This window comes from Panthera onca, chromosome A3 (genome assembly GCF_046562875.1).
Source record: "Panthera onca isolate mPanOnc1 chromosome A3, mPanOnc1 haplotype 2, whole genome shotgun sequence".
NCBI classification, from domain to species: Eukaryota; Metazoa; Chordata; class Mammalia; order Carnivora; family Felidae; genus Panthera; species Panthera onca.
Window position 1 is genome coordinate 134,270,834 of NC_138341.1, and position 20,599 is coordinate 134,291,432.

General features: G+C 56.9%; 1 protein-coding gene across 3 annotated transcripts in view; it reads right to left on the reverse strand.

The window, feature by feature from the left end:
* BMP7 (bone morphogenetic protein 7) overlaps nt 1-20,599 on the reverse strand; it is a 164,422-nt gene that overhangs the window by 55,265 nt on the left and 88,558 nt on the right. Inside the window, exon 7 of one of the 3 annotated variants that reach the window (XM_060620983.3) lies at nt 19,555-20,159. The exons of the other annotated variants lie outside the window; for them this stretch is intronic. Within the exon in view, the coding sequence (XP_060476966.1) occupies nt 20,010-20,159 (150 nt within the window). The 3' untranslated portion in view covers nt 19,555-20,009. Of the gene's footprint in view, nt 1-19,554; nt 20,160-20,599 lie in introns of those variants that run through there. 3 annotated transcript variants of the gene reach the window in all.

Genomic DNA, 20,599 nt, shown 5'->3' on the forward strand with positions numbered 1-20,599 from the left:
CGCAAACACTGACCCGCGTACTTTAAGCGGCCGAGTTGTACGAATGGTATATTTTTGAAAAGGTGCCTTGCAAATTCCACAGCGCTGGACGACGGCTGTTCTGACGATCGTGGCCCTGCCTGCACATACGTACACGCACACCCACGCAGGCACCTGCACACATACATATGCACACCCACGCACACACCCACCACACTCGTGGTCCTGGCCGCGTTTGTGCCAGACCTGAGCCACTCCCCTGCATATTTTCCGTGTTTATTCTTCACCTTCAGGAAAACACATCCCCCGCCAGGCCCCCCGGGGGAGAAGCCTCAAAGAAATATGCCAACCAGGAGGGATCCCTCCTTCCCACATTCCGAAGCAGAAGCAGAGGTCACTGAGAGTCCCTGGTGGGACAACACGTGACATGGGCCCTCCAGACCCTCCTTAGCACTCCCGGACCTTGCTAGGAGGTAAGGGCCCCCTCGTTTTGTTTCAGGCTGCAGACGGCAGAGGGCTCAGGACAGTGGTGCCCAGATGGGGGGCTCCCCAGAGCAGTCAGCGTTCCGATAAAGTGGTGGTGGCCCATATGGGCTTGTCCCCTCACCCTGTCCCTCCTTTGGACTTCTCTCTCCCTGCAGTGCTCATGCATGTGTCCCTCTCTGACCCTCTGGTCCTCTCCCTATCTGTCCCCATTTCTCCCTCATCCGCACCTTTGTCACCTCATAGCTGCAAGGTGGCAGCCGAGCTTCCGGCCAGCACGCCCACGTTCCAGGCAGGAAGAAAAGGCAGAAGGAACATTAATCAACGCCTCAAAATATTTTCCCAGGTATTTGTGACGGAGATTCAAATCGGTGAATGTCTGGATGCCCCTTCTTTTCCTTAAGCAACCCCGCCGGAAAGAATTTTGTATTTCGCTTGCTCGGTATTCTCCTCTGTTCCGTGCTCTAAAAACAGCCCGGGTTGTGCCTGGGCTTTTGTGAAATGGAAGTGGAGGGCTGGCAGGGCAGGGGGACCAGTAGGCAGCTGTGTGGGTTCTGGTCCCTCGGCCCCACGGGCCTCCACCACACCCTCACTTACCCCCACCGGACCAAATGTTTTAGCTCGTCGTTCGCTCCTTCTCCCGCACCCCCATCGATCCCCTCCCTCATTTCAACAAGAACTGTGGGCTCATCAGAAGGACCCTGACCAGGAAGAGCTCAACGAAGCAGAAATCTCTGAGCCAGAGGAGATGGAGGGAAGGAACGTTTCCGGTCACTTTGTCCATGACCCCCTGAGGCCGGCATCTTGCTGTGATGCCCTGCTCGGGCTCTCCTCCGTGGCGACCCACAGGGCTTGAGCGGACCCCCCGTTTCGTGGCCCTGCTCTTACAGAGCCTGGAGCATCACCTCCAGTGACAGAGGCAGACAGAGATGCTTCCAGGAGATTGGCCAGGCCCCGCCCTCTCCCAGGACCTGCTGGGCAGGTCCTCGCTTCTTGTTCTGTGCTCATCGTGGGGTGTAGACACGTGGGGGAGGCGGGATCTGGTTAAAGGGGCAGCCGGCTCAGTTGAGTTCCAATTAATTGTGGTCTCACTTAGCTGAGGCCGGCCTACGGTCTGCTCTTTCCCGCGCCTTCCGTCTCGGGCGGCGGGAACCTCCAGCGGAGTGGGGATCGTTTCCGCGGGCAGCGTCAGGCGGGTCCCTGGAAGGATGGCCAAATAAGCCTGATAATTATGATGACGGCACCAGTCCTTGCGCACTTGTGATGGTCCATGTTATCATAATATGCTAAGCACATGGGCTTATTTTTCTTTTTAATCTTTACAACAGCTCTATGAAGCAGATGCTATAATTATAGCCATTTTGCAGATAAGGAAACTGAGGCTCCAGGAAGCCAAATAACACAGCCAGGAAGCAGGTGGACACTGGGATGGAAAGGCGGGGGCGTCCGCCATCAGGGCACACGCCTCGGTCCTCCCTCCCCACCAGCACCTCCTTGGCCGCCACCGTCCCACCTGGCCTCTAGCAACTGCTTTGGCGTGGGCTTGCTTCCGTCTTTGTGTACATTAATTTAGTCTAAGGTGTGAGCGACTACCAAGCTCGACTCCTCGTAGCAATATCTGCTTTTTTCTTTTGAGTTCTGGTTCTTCCAAATGCATCCTTATTCAGAATGCAGAGACGCACCAGCCGAATTAAAGGGCCCCTCCCACATGCCCTTTCCTGCGGGGGGACTAGGGGTGCTGAGCAGGGTCTGCTGCCTTCTTTCCATCTACAAACCCTATGGCAGCAGGGGCGGTGAGCGCATCACCTCCAGCCCTGCCCTTGGCCATGAGTAAGTCTTTCCAGGCCCTTCCACGGCGGCCCTTAATCTGCAGCCCCAACGACCAGACTGTTCTCGGCACTTCCAGGTCTTGTTTGGACTGGAACAATTTAAAACGCTTTCTTATAATTACAGAGGTAGTGTGGGCGGGGGAAGTGCCGCCAGGAGGCCAGTGGGTTTGCACGTCTCGGCCGCAGCCAGCAATTTCAGTAATGATAGTCATGCACGCCGGTTATCTTTGGGGTTTCCAGAAATACAGGGACTTTTCCAGACACTCGTGAGTGTCTGTGACATGAGTGATTCGGTCTCCATCACTCTCCGAGGCCACGAGAACCCACTGCCTGGATGAGCAGGGTTGCCTTTAGCGGCCGTTCAGGGAACACTGAACTCAGGTGGGTCCGGACAGTCCGGGGTGGGGGGGGGGAAACACTCAGAAGCCACCCCTGGAGAAGGGTAGTTCCCCGGATGGAGGGCTCTCCTGGGGTGGCAGCTTCTGAGTTTTAAGGCCAAGAAAGCCCTGGGCAGATCAGGAAGAGTCGGTCACCCTATTCCCGGCGAACCCGGGGAAACGAACAGGTGTGTTTTCCTCTGTTCCATCCAGAGCCCCTGCTGAAGAGGTGACAAAGAAATTTTTATTAAAATTTTTTTTAATGTTTATTTATTTTGAGAGAGACAGAGCGTGAGCAGGGGAGGGGCAGAGAGAAAGGGAGACACAGAATCTGAAGGGGGCTCCAGGCTCCGAGCTATCAGCACAGAGCCCGACGTGGGGCTCGAACTCAGGAACCGTGAGATCGTGACCTGAGCCGAAGTCAGACGCTTAGCTGACTGATATCAGCTAATATCCTTACTGATAGCAGTAATATCCTTACAGAGATAAAAGATTGAATTCACACAAGAACGAAATGTGATTAAAAAAAAAAAAGACCTTTTGGAGAAGTAAGAATGTCCTCTTGTAAAACTGTAATGAGAGAGTCAATACAATACTCGAGAGATAAAAAGCAAAGAAATATCCCAAAGCTTGGCATAAAACCATGGTGATGGAAAAGCAGAAGTCAGAGGCTCCATGCTGGGACCCGGCTCACAACTGGCAAGAGTTCTAGAAAGAGGAGATAGGACGGAGGGAGAAATGATCCTAGCATTAACAGTTCTTGGAAAACCGGAGACAAAAAGGACACTCCAAGTTTTGCCAGAGAAAGAGGGGAAAGTTCGTATACAAATGAACAGGAATCGGAATAGCCTTGAACTTCTGAACAACAATCCTGGAAATGTTCCAACTCTGAGAAGCAGGAGCCGAGCCTTACGAGGCCTTCAAAAGTCTGGAGGAAAATTATTCTCAAGCGAGAAGTTTTCTATTGAGCTAAGTAATCAACGTGTGAGACAGAATGATGTTTTCAGATATTGGAAGTTTCAAAAAGTGGCCTCCCGTGTATCTTATCCCAGTAGCTCCTGGAGGCCTCTGTCCCAATCACACAACAGTATAAACCATGAAAGACACGGGATCCAGGAACCGGGGGGGGGGACGCACTGCAGGAGGGAGGTGAAAACTCGTCCCAGGGTGGCAGGTGGGGAAGTCCCAGCCGTGCAGCAGGCCTGGAAGCCACTGACAGGAAACCAGGAAGAATAATTGAAAAACCAGAACGAAAAGAAAGTCACCCAATAGATTACCTGATGTATTGAAAAAACTTCAGAATTCTTTCGGAAAGTTGGAGAAAGAGATAGGGGCACAAGGAAAGCTGAGCAGATTGTCTTCTAGAGGCAATCATAAACTTCAGGAAAAACAAAAGTCTGTGCAGGAAAGGAAATGATGCCGTAATATACCGCATGGTGTCGAGGTTAAACAGTATTTCCACGGCCATAATTGTGCAAATGCTAAACATACATTTCACCAAAAATTGGGATCAATAGACCAAGAGGATGTACGCGAGTAGTCTGTATATGCAGATGGTGTAAGGTGTTCAATCCTCATCTTTCGTAGGAGAGGTCAATGAATAATGTTTAAAACAGGAACATTTTTAATGTTTAAATGTGAAATTAATGTTTAACTTAATGAATAATGTTTAAAACATAAAACAGGGTGCCTGCGTGGCTCAGTTGGTTAAGCGTCAACTCTTGATTTTGGCTCAGGTCATGATCTCATGGTTCGTGAGACTGAGCCCTATGTCGGGCTCTGTGCTGACAGCACGGTACCTGCTTGGGATGCTCTCTCTGCCCCTCTCCCACGCATGTGTGTGCATCCTCTCTCTCTCTCTCTCGAAATAAATATATAAGCATTTTTTAAAAATAATCAAATAAAATAGAAAGTCAAGAAAGAACAGTATGGGTATATTTTTTAGAAATACAGAGGTATATATATGAGAAGATCCAAAAGAGTGAAAAAGTGGTTTCTTCCCGCATTGAAAGTGCCCACCAGGTGCCCAGTACAATAAAGTTCAGAATGGCGTGGGGCACCTGGGTGGCTCAGTCGGTTGAGCGTCCCACTCCGGCTCAGGTCATGATCTCACCCTCCGTGAGTTCGAGCCCCGCGTCGGGCTCTGTGCTGACAGCTCGGAGCCTGGAGCCTGCTTCCGATTCTGTGTCTCCCTCTCTCTCCGCTCCTCCCCTGCTTGCACTCTGCATCTCTCTCCCTCTCAAAAATAAACAGTTCAAACATTGTTTTTAAAACAATGGTGGATCCTCACCTGTATTCCCACCGAAAGCAGGAGTCGGTGCTGGAGCGGGGACTGGCCCACGGCTGCTCTTTCTCACAAACTTGTATTCCGCTGAACACAGAGGTCTTATTTACCTCTGCGTAAGTAGAAAGTAAATGTGAAAAGTGACAAAAGCACAGTTTTCTCTGGGAAGCAAAAGTAATGCAAGGAATTCGTCCGCAGAGCGGGGGTTGGGGTGGGGGTGGCCGGCTTTCAGGTACAGCTGGATCCAGAAGCTCACGAAATGCCACCGAGGGCTGGGGTGGCCCACTCGAGTCAGCGTGCCGGGGACTTCCTTAGTTTTAGCACCGAAATCTCCACCCTCTGGGGAAACCTGTCAGTGCCCAGCAAACCAGGACGGCTGGTCACCCCAGCAAGGGCCCCGGGGTTTCTGCTTTTCTGGTCTGCCTTCCACGGGGTCGACGTCATGCTCACGTCTCACGGGGTGGCCCCTCGCACATTTGTGTGGTCGCCCCTCCCCCGCTGCCAGGTGCCTGAGTCATTGAGTCACTTTTACTCTGATTGTATTTTTGATCTTCCCATCTTTCATACGCTTAAGCTTTTTGTGAAGCCTCCCACCGAACCTTTTTTGGGAAGCAGTCCGTCTATAAATCCTAAATAAATAAACACATCACTCTCCTTTCCACAGCTGTCCTGGCGAGAGCGGCTTTCACAGTGGACCTGCCCGGCTTCCCGTGGTGGGGGGCCCTGCCAGGGCAAAGTGAGCTCTCAAGCCCGAATTACTCTCTCTGGGCCCACACCCTTTTTCTCCGGGGGCCACCCCCACGTCTGCCGAGCGCCTTTGTGTGAACAGGGACAAGGTGGCCCTCTCAGTAGATGTGGCCCTCCGCACAGCTCGGGGGGCCGATCACAGCATCTCTCTTACGGGCCGGACCGGGACAGCGGGTGGAAACACCCAGACCAGCACCTGGACGCGGCACTCGGGTCGGCAACTAATGGCCCGTAAGGCCTCTGCCCCTGCCCCTAAAGAATTTGGTGTGGCTGTGCGCCCCCCTCAAAAAAATAGACTCGAAAACAGGAAATTCAAAATTGAATGGTACAACCCACCAGAGTATGCAGAATGAGAAAGACAGACATATCAGGTGTTGGGGAGGGTCTGAGCTCTCGTAGGCTGCCGCTGGGGACTTAGTGTCCCCCTGGACAACAGGGGGGCGGAATCGACTAGAGCGAACGATGCACAAGTCCCCGTCCGACCCAGCTGCTCTGATCTCCTTCCTAGGATTAGACTCGCTGACTTGTGTGCATATGTTCACCAAGAGGCAGATAGGCAAGGATGTTCCCAGCATCATCTCCTTTTTTATTGCCTTTTTCTTTTTTATTTGGGAGAGACAGTGGGAGAGGGGCAGAGGGAGAGAGAGACAGAGGGAGAGAATCCTAAGCAGGCTCCACACTCAGCACAGAGCCCCACGCGGGGCTCACGATCCTGGGATCGCGACCTGAGCCGAAATCAAGAGTCGGACGCTCCGTTGACCGAGCCACCCAGATACCCCTTCATCTCCTTCTTTTTTTTTCTTTTAATTCTTTTTTACATTTATTTATTTTTGAGAAACAGAGTAAGACAAAGCGTGAGCAGGGGAGGGGCAGAGAGAAAGGAGACAGAATCCAGAAGTGGGCTCCAGGCTCCGAGCTGCCAACACAGAGCCCGACGTGGGGCTCGAACCCACAAACCGTGAGATCATGACCGGAGCCGAAGTCGGACGCCCGACCGACTGAGCCCCCCAGGCGCCCCAACCCTTCGTCTCCTTCTCAAACAGAAACTCCAAACGACCACACGCCCATCAAGAGAAGAACAGATAAACTGATTGGCTCCATTCACAGAATGGAATATTATAGAGCGGAGGAAATGAACCGATTACAGGTAAACGCAGCGAGATGGGTCGATCTTACAAACAACGTTCAGGGAAAGAGGCCAGACACACAAGAACAAGTATCAATTCGACTTTGTCCGCCTCCCTTTCTCTGACAGCCAGACCAATTTTGGGGTGAGAATCTGGGCAGGTGTTTACCCTAGGAGACGGGGCTGTACCGGAAGAGACCTCTTGGGGGGGGGGGGGTGATGCTATTTCTTGATTTATTCCCAGGGCAGAGGCCCTCACTCTGGGGTCACTTGGTGCATATTCACTCTTGCAAAGTTGGTGCTCCTTCCTGCACGGGTGTCATTCTTCAGCAGCAAACCCCGGATACATGCGATTACATCACGTTGACTGTGTTTCCCTCGCCCAAGGGGCGGTGGGGGCCTGGGCCGATGGTGAGCCCCCCTTGTCCTCCCGTCTCCGCCGAAATGTCTCTCAGCACCTGTCCTAGCAGGTGGCCTCACCGCTGGCCACGATGCCGCCATGCCCCCGGTAAGTGTCCCTTCACGCCCGGCCGAGCCGCTGTTTCTCCTGTTGACGGCGGAGCCGCTTTCTGTGGCTGGGGGACTGTCACTTGCGGGTTCGGGGACGTGGTGGATTGTGCCTTATCCCTCTCACGGCCCGGCCTGCCGCGTGCCTGTTTTCTGGAACAGTGCCAGGTGCAGTGTCAGAGATGAAGCCCTTGCGGCTGTCGTGTGTGTGTTGGGCGGGACGAGTCAGGCGTTTCTCAACCGACCAGAGGAAGGGAAACGTGCGTCCTGTTTTCCGTCCGCCGAGAGGAGAAGGCTGGATTGATGGGCAATGTTTTCGACCTCTTCCTCCGAGCCCTTGTTCGTTTCCGGATCTAAGATTGGGAACAGTCCGTGTTAACCAAAGGAGCGTTCGGAGGCTGAACCGGCAGCCAGACGGAGGCTTCGGGCACGACGCTGAAGGGGAGCACGTCGGAGCCCACGGCGGGGACAGGACGTCCCAGCTGGGCAAAGGCTGGAAGGAAGGCCGTCCGGGGTGAGACCACCGCTGAGCCCAGGGCCCCACTGTGGGTGAGGACACGCGGGCAGAAGCCGTGGCAGGTCGTGGGGGTCACGGACCAGGCGTGCCAGACTCCGCCATCAACGCCACGCCCACACAGTCAGGCCCCCGGCCCGCTGGACTATTTATACCCCTGGGAGGTCACCAGGAGGGCCAGGAAGCAAAGAGCCTTGTGGCGCATTAAGCCCGCGGCCGCCGCCCCATCTCAGCCCCGGGCTTCCGAGAAGGCCCGCTCAGCGCTATCAGCAGGCCGGCTCTGAAGATAAGCGGCCTCCGCTTGGCCCCACGAATGGTGTTATTTCAGGGACCGCTCAGAAGGACAGGATGGGATGGGACCCAGCCATCTGTCATCCTCTCCTTCGTCAACACGCTATGCGAGCCTCCAACAAAGACCAGCACTTGCCTGGGGAAACCACCCTCCCCAAAGGCGTCTGGGCAAGGAATCTGCTCAGAGCGATGCTTTCCATCCTCCGCCCCAGCACCTCTGGGCGGTCACCCTCCCGCGCCCCGAGGCCAAGGTCTGCTCCCCAACCCCGGGCTGGACGGGCTGTGTGAGGTCACTTCTGCTAAAAACCTCCTAAAATAAAGAGATCCCAGATCTGGACTCGGTTAGAGAGGGTCAGGGTCCAAACGTGGAATTTCCCTACTTCAAACCGTCTACATCCCGCACCTCGATAACATAATTAAGTGGGATACGCGGCGCTGAGGGTCAAGGGCCAAGGTGCGGGCCTCTGAGCCGACTGGGGCCCGCGTCTCCATCCCCCACCCCTTCCACCTCGGCCCCCGCCGTTCCCCCACCCCCACCGGACACACGCGCACGCTGTTCTTGGGGATTGTGTCATCTTCTACTCGGCGGCCGGCCGGCTGCCTCAAATGATGCCACAGGTTTGGGAGAACGTGGGCAGATGCATCGTCCCCAGTTCTCCCCGCCACTGCCCGTCACGGAGCGGGAAAAGCAAAGAAGACAGCCACGGGTTTGGGATGAAAGTCAGCGGGAAGGTTCACTGCTCCGTTGGCACGCCCGGGCACACCTGAGAAGACTTCTCACTGATGATCCCCAAACGGCGTCAAATGTGCCCACGGGGTGAGGCCGACCGAGAGCCCCTGACCCCAGCCTTGATCTGAAAGGGAGGGACGCCGAGGGCCAGGGCGAAGGCCTCCTCGAGGTCGTGCAGCCACGGGGGGCACACCCCACGTCTGATTCCAGGCCTGTTGATGACAACAATCACATGTGTTCACCAAACATGCGAGGGAAGCCATGGGCTGGGCACTGGGGACACCGCAGTGACCAAACTCCTCGCCAGGAGCAGGGCTCACACGCACGAGGCGACTTGGGGCGAAGATCTACGGAAGCTGAGGGAACAGCCTGTGGCTGTCTGGGGGAACAGCATTCCTGGCACAGGCTGGAACCGGTGCAAAGGCCCTGGGGCAGAGCACGCTTGGGGTGTTGAGAACAGCGAGGAGGATGCACAGCCGTAGCAGAGAACATAAAGGGACAGGGGGTGGGGCGAGGTGCGGGAGGCCAAATAAGGGCCCCCCAAAGATGTCCACGACCCAGTCCCCGGACTCTGTGCATATGGTACCTTACAGAGCTGACATGTAGCTTAGCGTCTGCCATTTTCACCCACAACACTTCTGGCACCAAATGTGTTGGTGAAGCGGAGGAGACCCTAGGCCCTAGACCCTAGGAGGAGCCCCTTCTTCAAGTCTCCAGACACCAGCCAGATGTCCTATGATTCGATTCGATTCTGGCACTAAGCACCCAGAGTTTGCACAGACCCAAGGTTAGGGGGTCCCCTGCGTCGGACGCCCGTTGTAAGTCCCAGGTTGTCGCCTGGACTTCTGACCGACTGGCTATGAACGGGGGGTGGGGGGCGGATATCCTCAACCCCTCCTCAGCTTGGGTGACTTGCTCAAACTGCTCAGAGAACTCAAGTTACCTTCCTTATTAGCACCGGCCGTAAAGGACACAAGCCAGGAACAGCCAAATGGAAGAGGTCCCTGGGGCGGAGCATGGGGGGAGGGGGGGGGAGGGGCTCAGAGCTCCTGGCCCTCCCGGCACCCCCATACGATCACCAGGCAGGAAGCTCCCCAAACCCCATTTTTCAGGGTTTTTTTTTTAAACGGATGTTCCATTAACTACGCAGGACTGAGTAAATCACTGGCCGGTGGTGATGAACTCGGTCCCCAGCCTCCCGGAGGTCAGGGGCTTGGGCTGGAAGTTCCAGCCCTCCTCTGGGGGTCCGTCCCTCTGGCCAGTCAAGAGTCACCTCCTCAGCATAATAAACTCAGACGTGGCTGGAGGGAGCTACTTTTGGGAATCGGCCGACATCGCAAAACCCCCTTCTTCCCACCCCTCGGGAAGTTCCAAGGGTTTTAGAAGCTCTGTGCCAGGAACCGGGGACAAAGACCAAATATTTATGTTTTATTCGATCCCACCTTGCACCAGGGACTCGGCAGATGTGGTTGGGTTAAGGATCGTTGAGGCAGGGAGATGGTCCTGGACTGCGTGAGCACAACATCATCACAAGGGGCCGTGTGAGAGAGGAGTCGGATCAGAGAAAGACGTGGGGGGATTTGAGGACGCCACTCTCCTGCCCTGGGGCTGGGGAAGGGGCCGCAAGCCGAGGGGCGACAGCAGAGGCGCTGAAGGAGCTGGAAAAGGCGGGGGTCCTCCAGTCTCTGGAAGGAACCAGCCCTCTCCTGCGGCCTGGGCAGACTCCCGACCCCCCGAACCGTGAGGGGTAAATCCGTGCTGCTGTAAGGCGCTGAGTTAGGGGTCATGTGTCGCAGCAGCCCAGGAAACCGGGGAAGGGACAGATGCAGTGGGGCCTTTGGGGTGATTTGACTCGAAGAAGGGTGGGGCTCGGGGAGGGTGCTGGGCAGAGACCTCGGGTTTAACAGGATCACTCTGGCTGCGGCGATCAGCCCGGTGCTTGAGCTAAGTGCTCTGCTTATGTCATCTCATTTAATGCCTCCCCATGTCCCTGAGAGGTTGTGAGCACCGTGCCCATTTCACAGAAGAGGAAGCTGGGGCTTCAGGGAGCTCCGTGGTCGCTGTGCGGTGCCTCGAGGTGCGCCAGCTCGTAAGAGGCTCCAATTCTCCCCCTGGTGGGGCGTACGAGGTCCTTCGATCGGTGGCCACCCCCGCCCCGGCAGATTTCCTTCAACTGTCCCCTAGAATAAATGTCCAGCCGTCTGCTGTCCCCTCACTGCCTCCTGCGGGTGTTCACGGCTCTCCCAGAGAGGCAGGCACTGCCACACAGACTCTGTCACCAATCCGCCGAGTGGACACCACGGTGGGGGGGGGGGGTTTCCAGAAGGCAGGAGGGGCCCCCGCCCCTTAACATCTCCCCTGAGCTCCCAGGCTTCTGCCTTGTTGGCCCGGCTTCCGTTTCTCCATCAGTGGTTCTCAACCGGGAGCGACTGTCTTCCCAGGGGACGCGGGGCAATGTCTGGGGACATTAATGGCCATCACCACTTGGGGGACAGGAGAGGAATGGGGGCCAGGGATGTTGCTAAACAGCCTACAGTGCGCAGGGTGCCCCGCCCCAAACGGCAGCAGCCGAGGCCGAGAATCACAGTTTGCCCATCACCCGTCTACTGGCCTCATGTCCCCGCCTCGGGGTCTGCGGGCGGCCCTGTGGCCATGGGGGCGTTACACATGGGGTTTCTGTGCACTCTGCCTGTGCCCCTTGTCACATCCCCTTTCTGACACCCCCCTCACCTGGTTTGAGTGCCTTCTCTCTGCCCCCCGCCCCGCTCCCCTGCACCGATCCCCACCCAACGCTCAACGTTGTCACCCCTTTCCCTTGGTTGCTTACTTGTTCTGCTCCCTCTGCCCCTGGACGCACCACCATCCACGAGCACGGGGCCCTCATCTCCCCCTCGGTCACGGTGCGTCCTCGGTGCCCAGAACACCGCCCACAGTGCGTCGATGCTCAAAACGCACCTGCTGGATGGCAGACGTATCGAGTCAGAATTGGGCCCCGGGCCTGGCCCCGAAGCCTTTGTCCTAGTCCCCAAGCACAGGACAGCCCGGCAGGACAGGACAGGACAGGACAGCCCGGCCAGGGTGGGGCCCTGGCTCAAAAGGCAGGAGGGACTTCAGGACGATGACCACAGCCCATTCGAATCAGCAAGGGGCCGTTCCGAGCACAGAGGCTCGTGCGGCTGCTTAGGACACGCGGCCGGAGAGAGGAGAGCTCGTACCGTCGCGAAACATTGGCCCGCGGTGCTGGGACAAGAGTGGCGGCCACACCTCAGTGTCACGGCGCTTCGAGCGGGCCCGCTCCTGAGCCAGCTCCTGGGCCTGCTGGCCGCCGGGTCTGAGAGACGGCCGGCGGAGAGGGCGCCGCTCGCCCAGGCCAGGTGCACTCTGCCTCTGTCCAAACAGCTGCTGCGAAAGGCTTTGGCGAGTTCTGTGTTTTCCCTCTTCTATTTTTATTTCCTCAAATCTAAGACCAAGAGAGGCCAGTGCCAGATTCCGAAGCGGTCTGAGCCAGGGTGGACCGATCCACAGGCGAAGGGAAACGTGTCTGCGAGGGGTCACTGCAAGTACCCTTGGAAGGGATGGACAGACTTCACGTTGCGGGCGGGGCCGAGCCCGGAGAAGGACCGGGTCCCCTGACAGAGGCTCCGTCCCGCCATCGGAGGCCCCCGGACCCAGGGCCGCCTCCGCACTGCCCCACCCCGGAGGTGCTGTTTTCCCCGACCCCTCCCGGGAAACAGCGCCCCCTGGAGGTGTGCAGGGCCCAGCTCACTAACGCCCAGCAAACGTGTGACGGTTTCTACCTCCCTGTGTGTTCAAGTGGGGAGGGCGGTCAGCGTACGCGGCTCTCAGGCTTGTCCCGCGGATCTGCACGAGCTCGACGCACTTCATGTGCCTCGGCCGGGGCCCCTGGCCCGGAGGGAGCACTCCAGGGCTCACACTGTGGTTTGCAAAGATCCACACAGGTCACGCCACCATCGTTCCCGGGCACATGTGAGAGTAGCTGAGGTGATGAGGGACTTTACAAAGAATCTGGGGACGACAGGTAATGATTCTGGGCACTTGTAGGTCACAACCTAAATCGTTCAACTCACTGGATGGGATCGGGGCGGGGGGGCGTCCCCCGTGGGAGGACTCTGTGTTCAGCTATAGCCATGGTCATTCTCTCGCGTGCCTGCAATTTGCCAGGGACTTTCTGTGCCCGTGCTACCCCTAACGTCCTCCATAACCCAAGGTGCGTGGGGTAGCTCAGGTGATGTGCGAGGGAAGAAGTCTGAAATAGCCCCCGGATTTCTGCCCGGCGTAGAATGATCGCTCCCAAAGGTGAAGGGATTTTATAACCAACGGACTTTGAGCGAATCAAAGGGAGATTTTCCTGGGTGGGTCTGACCTCATCAGATGAATCTTTAAAAGAAGAGAGGTCCTCCTGCTGGCTTTGAAGAACGAAGCGGCCGTGTTGTGAGGGGAGCACCTGTAAAGGAGCCGAGAGTGACCCAGGGCTGACAACCAGGAAGAAAATGGGGACCTCGGTCCTACGACCACAAGGAATTGGATTTGGCCAACAGCTGGGATGAATTTGGAAGAAGCCTCAGCTCCAGGTAAGAATGGAGCCACGGGGGGGGGGTGCCTGGGGGGCTCGGTCGGTTGAGCGTCTGACTCTTGACTTCCGCTCAGGTCATGACCTCGAGGTTCATGAGATCGAGCCCCGCCTCGGGCTCTGTGCTGGCTGCACGGAGCCTGCTTGGGATTCTCTCTCTCTCTCCCTCTCTCTCTGCCCCTCCCCCATGTTCACACTCTCTCTCTCTCTCTCTCTCTCTCTCTCTCAAAATAAATAAACATAATAAATACACATTAAAAAAAAAAAAAAACAACGCACCTGCTGGCACATTGCTTACAGCCCCATGAGGTCCTGAGCAGAGAACCTAGCTACACGTTGCCCACACTTCTGACCCGCAGAAGGTGTAAGATAATAAATGGGTGATGATTTAAGCCAACAAGTTTGGGTAATTGTGCTGTAGCAAGAGAAAACTAATACCAATAGGTAGTTGCCAGTCTCCAACATCCATAAAATTCTGAGAGCAATAAAACACTGACTGCTGATTTTTGACTATATACCTCACCACCTTGAATCAAAGACTATAGTTTCCAGTCTCCCCTGCGGCTGGGTGTGGCCATGTGACTGTATTTTTGCTAATGGCGGATGACTGGATATTTTGTGTCTACGCGTTAGGACGGCTACTGGAAGGAAGCATATAGCCTAGAATACAGATATAATGGCTGGTGCTCCAGCAGCCATGTTGGGCCACGAAGTGGACTGGGAGGATGGAGGCCATGAGTGATGACGACAGGGCAGACAGGCAGAAAGAGACTAGACCCCAAATGGTGCGGTGGAACTGCCATCCTGACCTTGGACAGCTGACTTTCAGACTTCCTTTAAATGAGAAACTCTTATCTTGTTTAAGCCACTGTTACTCGGGGGTTTTGTTGTGGTGGCGGTTAAGTACCGCTTATGCTCACCCTACGTTATCTCGGTGGGCACCATACCATCTCACAGAGGAGGAAACTGAGGTCACAGAGAAGGTAGAGATGTGCCCACAGCGGGGATCCCACAGCTAACTAAATAACTGGCCCCGGGTCCCCGTGCCCAACACGCACTGCCTCTGACTCTGTGGCGTGAGAACTCTCCTCCACGTCAAACAGATACTTGTAAGAAAGCAGCAGTGGACTTCCCCCAGAGCAGGTGAGTGAGTGTCCTGCCAGTTGCCCCCACCGGTGAATTTGACCAGTGTCACTTCTCACCCCAAACGCCTGGTGAAGGGCCTCGGGGCTCACCCCCTCCAGCCTCTGCACATGAGGAGGCAGGACAGGTTCCACTGGGGCCTCGGAGCCTTTGCACGTGCTGATCCCTGAGGCAGAGATGCTCTTCCCTGCAGTCACTCCACTGCTCTGTCCTTCCTTCGGGGGCCCACCCCTTCCTTGACCGCTCCGTCCGAGGAGCTTAGCCAAGCTAAGCCAACCCCCCACTTCCTTCCCCTGCTCGCTGTTCCTTCCTGATACACATCGTTACTCGCCACTAAAGTGCTCACGGTCCACGCCAGCTTGTCCATCAGGCACGGTGGACAGTGCCCAGGGCTCACGGCACTGTCAGGGGCCCCCAAGGTGTTTTCACGTCTTTTAAAATCAGAAGGTAAGAAATGGATGGGATTCAGCCTGACTTACTTGCCATTCCAACCCAGTCGTAACAGAATCTGCGTCATCCTGCCTGAAGGAGGGGGTCCACGCGGCCACGGTGCGGCGCCAGTTACGACTTGTTTCCCGTGCTCCCCGGATGCAGGCTTCGTGGTGAGGACGCTTTGCCTCGTCCCCTGCCTCTCCAGTGGCCGTAGCGGGGCTGGTGCATGGTGGTGCCATGAACTAGTGAATGAACAAACGAGCGAACGAATGCTTCCGGCCGAAGAGGAAGGCTGTGCTTCCTTGGAGTGATCCCCGCTCCCGCAAAGGGCAGCGCGGGTTGGCTGCCCTTGGCCGTGGTCATCCTTGTGTGTGGTCTACCTACTCCTCCTGGATCCCTGTGCCACGTCGGCCCCACTGGAGGACGGTGGCTCCCGTCGTGCATGGGCCAAGGGCGGGAAGTGGGGGGAAGCGGGGGTTGGGCTCCCACAGCCCCTTCTCCAGCCACGGGATGGGGCAGAAAGCGGCAGCACGTGTGGCACGAGGCAGGCTGGGACTAACTGAGGCTGCTGGGAAGTTCTGGTAGGCTCCAGAACGTCGTGGGGGCAGAAGGGGACAAGGCCGTGGGAGAAAGACAGGAACCTCACCGTAATGGGATGAATGGTGGCCTCAAAAAAGACTTGTCCACAGCCTAACGCCTCGTCCTTACGAATGTGACCTTATTTGGCAAAAAGGTCTTTGCAGATGTAATTAAGGATCTTGAGATGACATCTTCCTGGATTATCCAGCGAATCCTAAACGCAATGACAAAAGGCCCAGGAAGGACCAGAGGAAAACGGAGAGATGTGACGACGGGTGACCCAGCCACCAGCCGAGGGAGCCAGCAGCCCCAGAAGCTGGGAGACGCTGGGAATGACTCTCCCTGAAGTCCCTGCACAGGGCACAGCCCCGCAGACACCTTGAGTGTTGCCTTCTGGCCTCGGAACTGCGAGCAAACACTTCTGTTTTCGGCCACCACCGTCGTCATCAGTTACGGCGGCTCCGGGACACGAACACGCTCACCTTCCCCGAAACATCTGAACAGAGGGAAGGACTCCAAACGTACATATGAGGATTCTCCGAGCAGATGGCCTCAGTGGCCACGGCCAACACCCCCAGCCTCTCAGCAGGGCCCACACACGGTCCGTCACCGGCAGGCGAGGGAGGGCTCCGAGCGAAGGCCTCGCTCGCTCGGCGGGAGAGGCCGCCGGCCACAGCCAGGGAGGAAGCTTTGTGTTGCGCTCAGAGTTCTCACAAAGGAAGGTCTCGGGCGGCTTGGAAACGGCAGGGAGACCCCGGGCCTGCCCTTTGTGGTCCAGGAAGTCGGCACGGATTCAGGGACTGACACACGGCCCCGGGGGCCTTTGGGAGGGTTGGGGCGGGGGGCCCAGAGACCCCGCTTTTACAAGCACCCCCGGGCGATCGTAGCTGCGGTGATCTCGGTGGAGGCCAGGCTGCGGGGCTCAAATTCTGATCGCGGCACTTGGTGGCTGGGGACTTCGAGTAAACGCCTTCACCTCTCCGCGCCTGCTCGGCATGGCCAGCGGGGACCTCAGGCCGCGCCGCGGGAGCAAAGGTGCCTGACGCAGGTGCTCGGAGAGCAGGGGCGGGACAGGAGGCGATGAGAAACCGCTCGGAGGTGAAAGTGAGCAAGAGGGGTGGAAACCGGGAAGGCAAATGACCTCACGTGCGCTGCCTTGGCCACAACACCCCTGCCCACGGGAGCCCAAAGAGGTGCCAGACGGGGGAGGCGGGCCAGCAGGCCGCTCTGAGACTGGCCTCTCGGCTTCTTCCGGAAGGTGTGGCTTTTACTTTCCTGCTCTTAATAGACATGTGGGTACAAATCCAGAGCCATCTGCAATGATTAAAACAGCAACTGATATTCACCCCTTATGAATAACAGCCTCACGAGACAGACGATTGGGAGTAGTGAGGACTGTGGTTAACGAGCGCTCTTTGGCTCCAGCCAGAGTCTCCATGCAGGAATGCGGCCCACGGCAGGCAGGTCTGCCCGTTTCTCAAGAGGAGCCAGAACTGGGGAATGTGTTTTTCACCTTCAACCTTCTAGTTTTCAAAAACCATGACGGCCATGAACTCCCTTTTTGAAGAGGTATCAACACCATGCTGGGGGGCGGGGCGGGGAGCCAGGCTCGTCCGCGGGCGCATCCGGCCCTCCGGTGTGCGGCTCCGGTCTCTGGCCTGGACCTGGAACAAACGCTAGATTGCGCATCAGGACAGTGACAGGAGGGTTTGGAGGTCCCGGGGGCTGGAACTTGCCGGGAGCGGTTGTTTCGTTTGAGGCAACGGGGAAGGGCGGGCCGTCTGGCCAAGTAACAGCCGGGCTCCTAACATCCACCGGCGACCTCTGGGTGCACTTGAACGTGACAAAGGAACCGGTGATGTTGCATGGCTGAGCGCTGCCGCATGCACGGCAAGGAGGTGGGCCCCTGGCTGCCTCCCCCGGGCCCCCACCGGTCGGTCCCTCCCCGGCTCGAGCCCAGAGCCAACAGCTCCCCCCCCCCCCCCACCCTGGCCCTGAACCACTGAAACAATTTGCATTGGACAATGCTGGCGACGGGGCCCTTGCTGCTTCGGCTTTGGGTGTGCACTTCCCCGCCCCCCCCCCCCCCCCCCGCCCCCAGCCTGCCTTTTTTGTTTCCTTCTTGTGCCTCTCTTTTATTGGGATGACTAAATCTTTAAACTATGTTAGCAGTAAACACAGCTCATTTACCCCCCCGCCTCTCTGAAACAGCTGTTGACAGCTGCACTGTAATTCAATCAAGGATCTTTGTAGTCGAGCCTCCCCGGCTCACATTTGTGGTTCGGTTCCATCCCTCCTGCCTGGAGCCCCACACAGCTGCACCAAGTATTGACGAGCGCCCCGCTCTCCCCGGGGCCCGGCTGATGAACAGCGCGCTGATGGTGGGGGCCAAGGCAGAGAGTTCTTAGCAAACCAAGGGAGCGGCGACGTCCGGGAGTTAAGAGGGGAAGAACCCGACATCCACGGCCCCAAGAATCAGAACCAAATGTCTCCTTTTATTGAAAAGGCAAAAACCCTCTTTATTTTGTCTATTTATACAGAAAATTCGCTGAGGACCGCTCTATGCAACAGCTGAAGGTACAATGGTCTGACCGTTAATAAATAGTCTTAAATAAGAAAACAAACAGGCTGGGGGGGGGGGGGGGAAGCGAACTCATCATCCTGAACGAGGGACCGAAGAAGGAGGGTGTAAAGTGAGCTTCCGATGGACATAAATAATTTCCTTTGTTTTGTAACAACTATTTACATGTTTCAATGTACAGACGATGCGAGCCAGAAGCCAGGTGGGGTACAAGTGGCCAGAAAACTTGCACCCAGAGGGAATCACACAAAAATCCCCAGATCTGCCAACAGGTAAAACAAAGCACAGCAAAGACAGTGAGTCTTCCCTACTGACCGGGCCGAGTGAAGGCTGCAGCCTAAGCTACTGCAGAAGAAAAATAAAAGAAGATAAAAACGGGGGCTCCGGTGTTTCCAGGAACCAACTTAATCAAGGCGGAGAAAACAATCCCCTGCTGGACGGGATTCCAGGGGCACAGGCCTCATCTGTGGATAACCCTGCTCTAGACTGCCCAGAGCTCCCCAAGGCTTGTGTGGCAGCTAGTGGCTGGGTGCACAGCCACTTAGGGGACCCACTGGCCAAGGGAAGGGAGGTTCACACCAAGAGCCACATCAGAAATGGCAACTTGGGAGTTGGAACACCCGATTAGGACGTCACTCCCAAAGCGGCTTCTAGATCCTTCCATCTGAGATTGGCATCCAGCAGATCTAAACCATGTCATCTGCTCCTTACTTCAAGGAGCTGATTGTTTGCAGAGCCCTCAACAGGGGCCACCGGGGGCCCTGGTTGGAGCCCAGACCTCAGAACGCTGCTGTCCATCTACGGCCCAACGGGGGAGCCCCCGGGGCGGTGGCCAGCACCCCCGCCCACCCCACCCCGATCTAGAGCTGGGCTTCCTTGGCACTCCTTTAAATGGGGCCATGGTGGCTAGAGTTCCAGGTGTGGCTGCAGGTGCTGTCCCGGTGGCTGTCCCGTCCACTCTGGCACGCCACATCGAGTTTCCTACCGTGAGGAGAGCCGGGAAACCGGTTCCAAAGTCTGCCAGCACTCCACATGGCTATTTTAATCTCTGCCACCACACACACACACACACACACACACACACACACACACACCCAGCTGAACATGTTTTTCCTTCAAGGTCAACACCCCCCCTCCTGCGAGCAGAAATCTGCCGTCTCCCTGCCCGGCTAAATCTTAGATTTAGGCAAGTCTATATAAACAGTGGGCCTCTGCAAGTCTCAGAATGAAACCAGACTGGAATGACAGGGCGGGGGGGGGTGTCTCCCCATCCTCCCCCGGCCACAGCTTCTGTTTACGAAACCAGAGTAAACCAAGAGATGGGGATAAATTGTTTAGGAAAATATATCTGTAACATCCTAACCATTTTCGTTCATTCGTTTTATTGTGACATTTATTACAGGAACTTCTGTGTTAACTCTCCTTGCGCACAGACACAACGCGCCCACCCCTCGCTGCGCCCCCTTCCTCCCGCTGCTGGGGGGCCCGGCTGAAGGGCGCTCCTAATTACCCCTGGGAACGAGTCAGTGCACGGCAGAGACTTCACAGCCAATGATCGCGGCCGGGCAATTTTTCTTTACATATGTACTGTTTTCCTTCAGGCTTTGCCTGCAGCAGCTTGTAGGATCTTGTCCATAGGAGGCCGGTGAAAACCTGATCAAAAGGCCTTCACCTCCCAAATTCCTTGATACTCCTACACCGTTAAGGTTGGGGACGGGGGCGGGACAGGCCTCTCGAGGGGCGGCGGGTCTGCTGGTGCCTTGCCAAGGATCCCAAAAGAACGTGGCCCCCCCGAGGATCGGAGTTCCGGGAGGGCCTAGTGGCAGCCACAGGCCCGGACGACCATGTTTCTGTATTTCTTCAGGATGACGTTGGAGCTGTCGTCGAAGTAGAGCACCGAGATGGCGTTGAGCTGCGTGGGGGCACAGCACGGCTTGGGCACCGTCTCCGGGTTGATGAAGTGGACCTGGAACGAGCAAACGGCGGCAGCGGTGAGCCGCGTCGCGTCACTCCCCCCCGCCCCCGGCCGCCTCGTTTCTAGAAGGCTCACGCGTGGCTTGCGTGAAACGACCGCGTGCGGGGCTCGCCCTCGGCGCATCCTGGGCGGACACGGGACTAGCTCGGTTCTGAGAGGGCCCGTTTCCCACGGCAGGGAACCAGAGTACCGACGTCGACACAGCACACGGCTGGGAAGCGCGTGGCCGGGCGGGTCTCCACCGCGGGGCTGCCTGTACAGCGCGGAGGGCTTCGCGGGGTCTCTGGGAGGCCAGGGGCACTCGACTCCCAGCCGCGACGGCCAAAAATGTCTCCAGAACCTGTCAAATGTCCCCTGGGGGGGGGGGGGGCGGCAAAATTGCCCCAAGTGGGGACAGAGTGGGCCCGCAGGCCGAATCCTGCCCACCACCT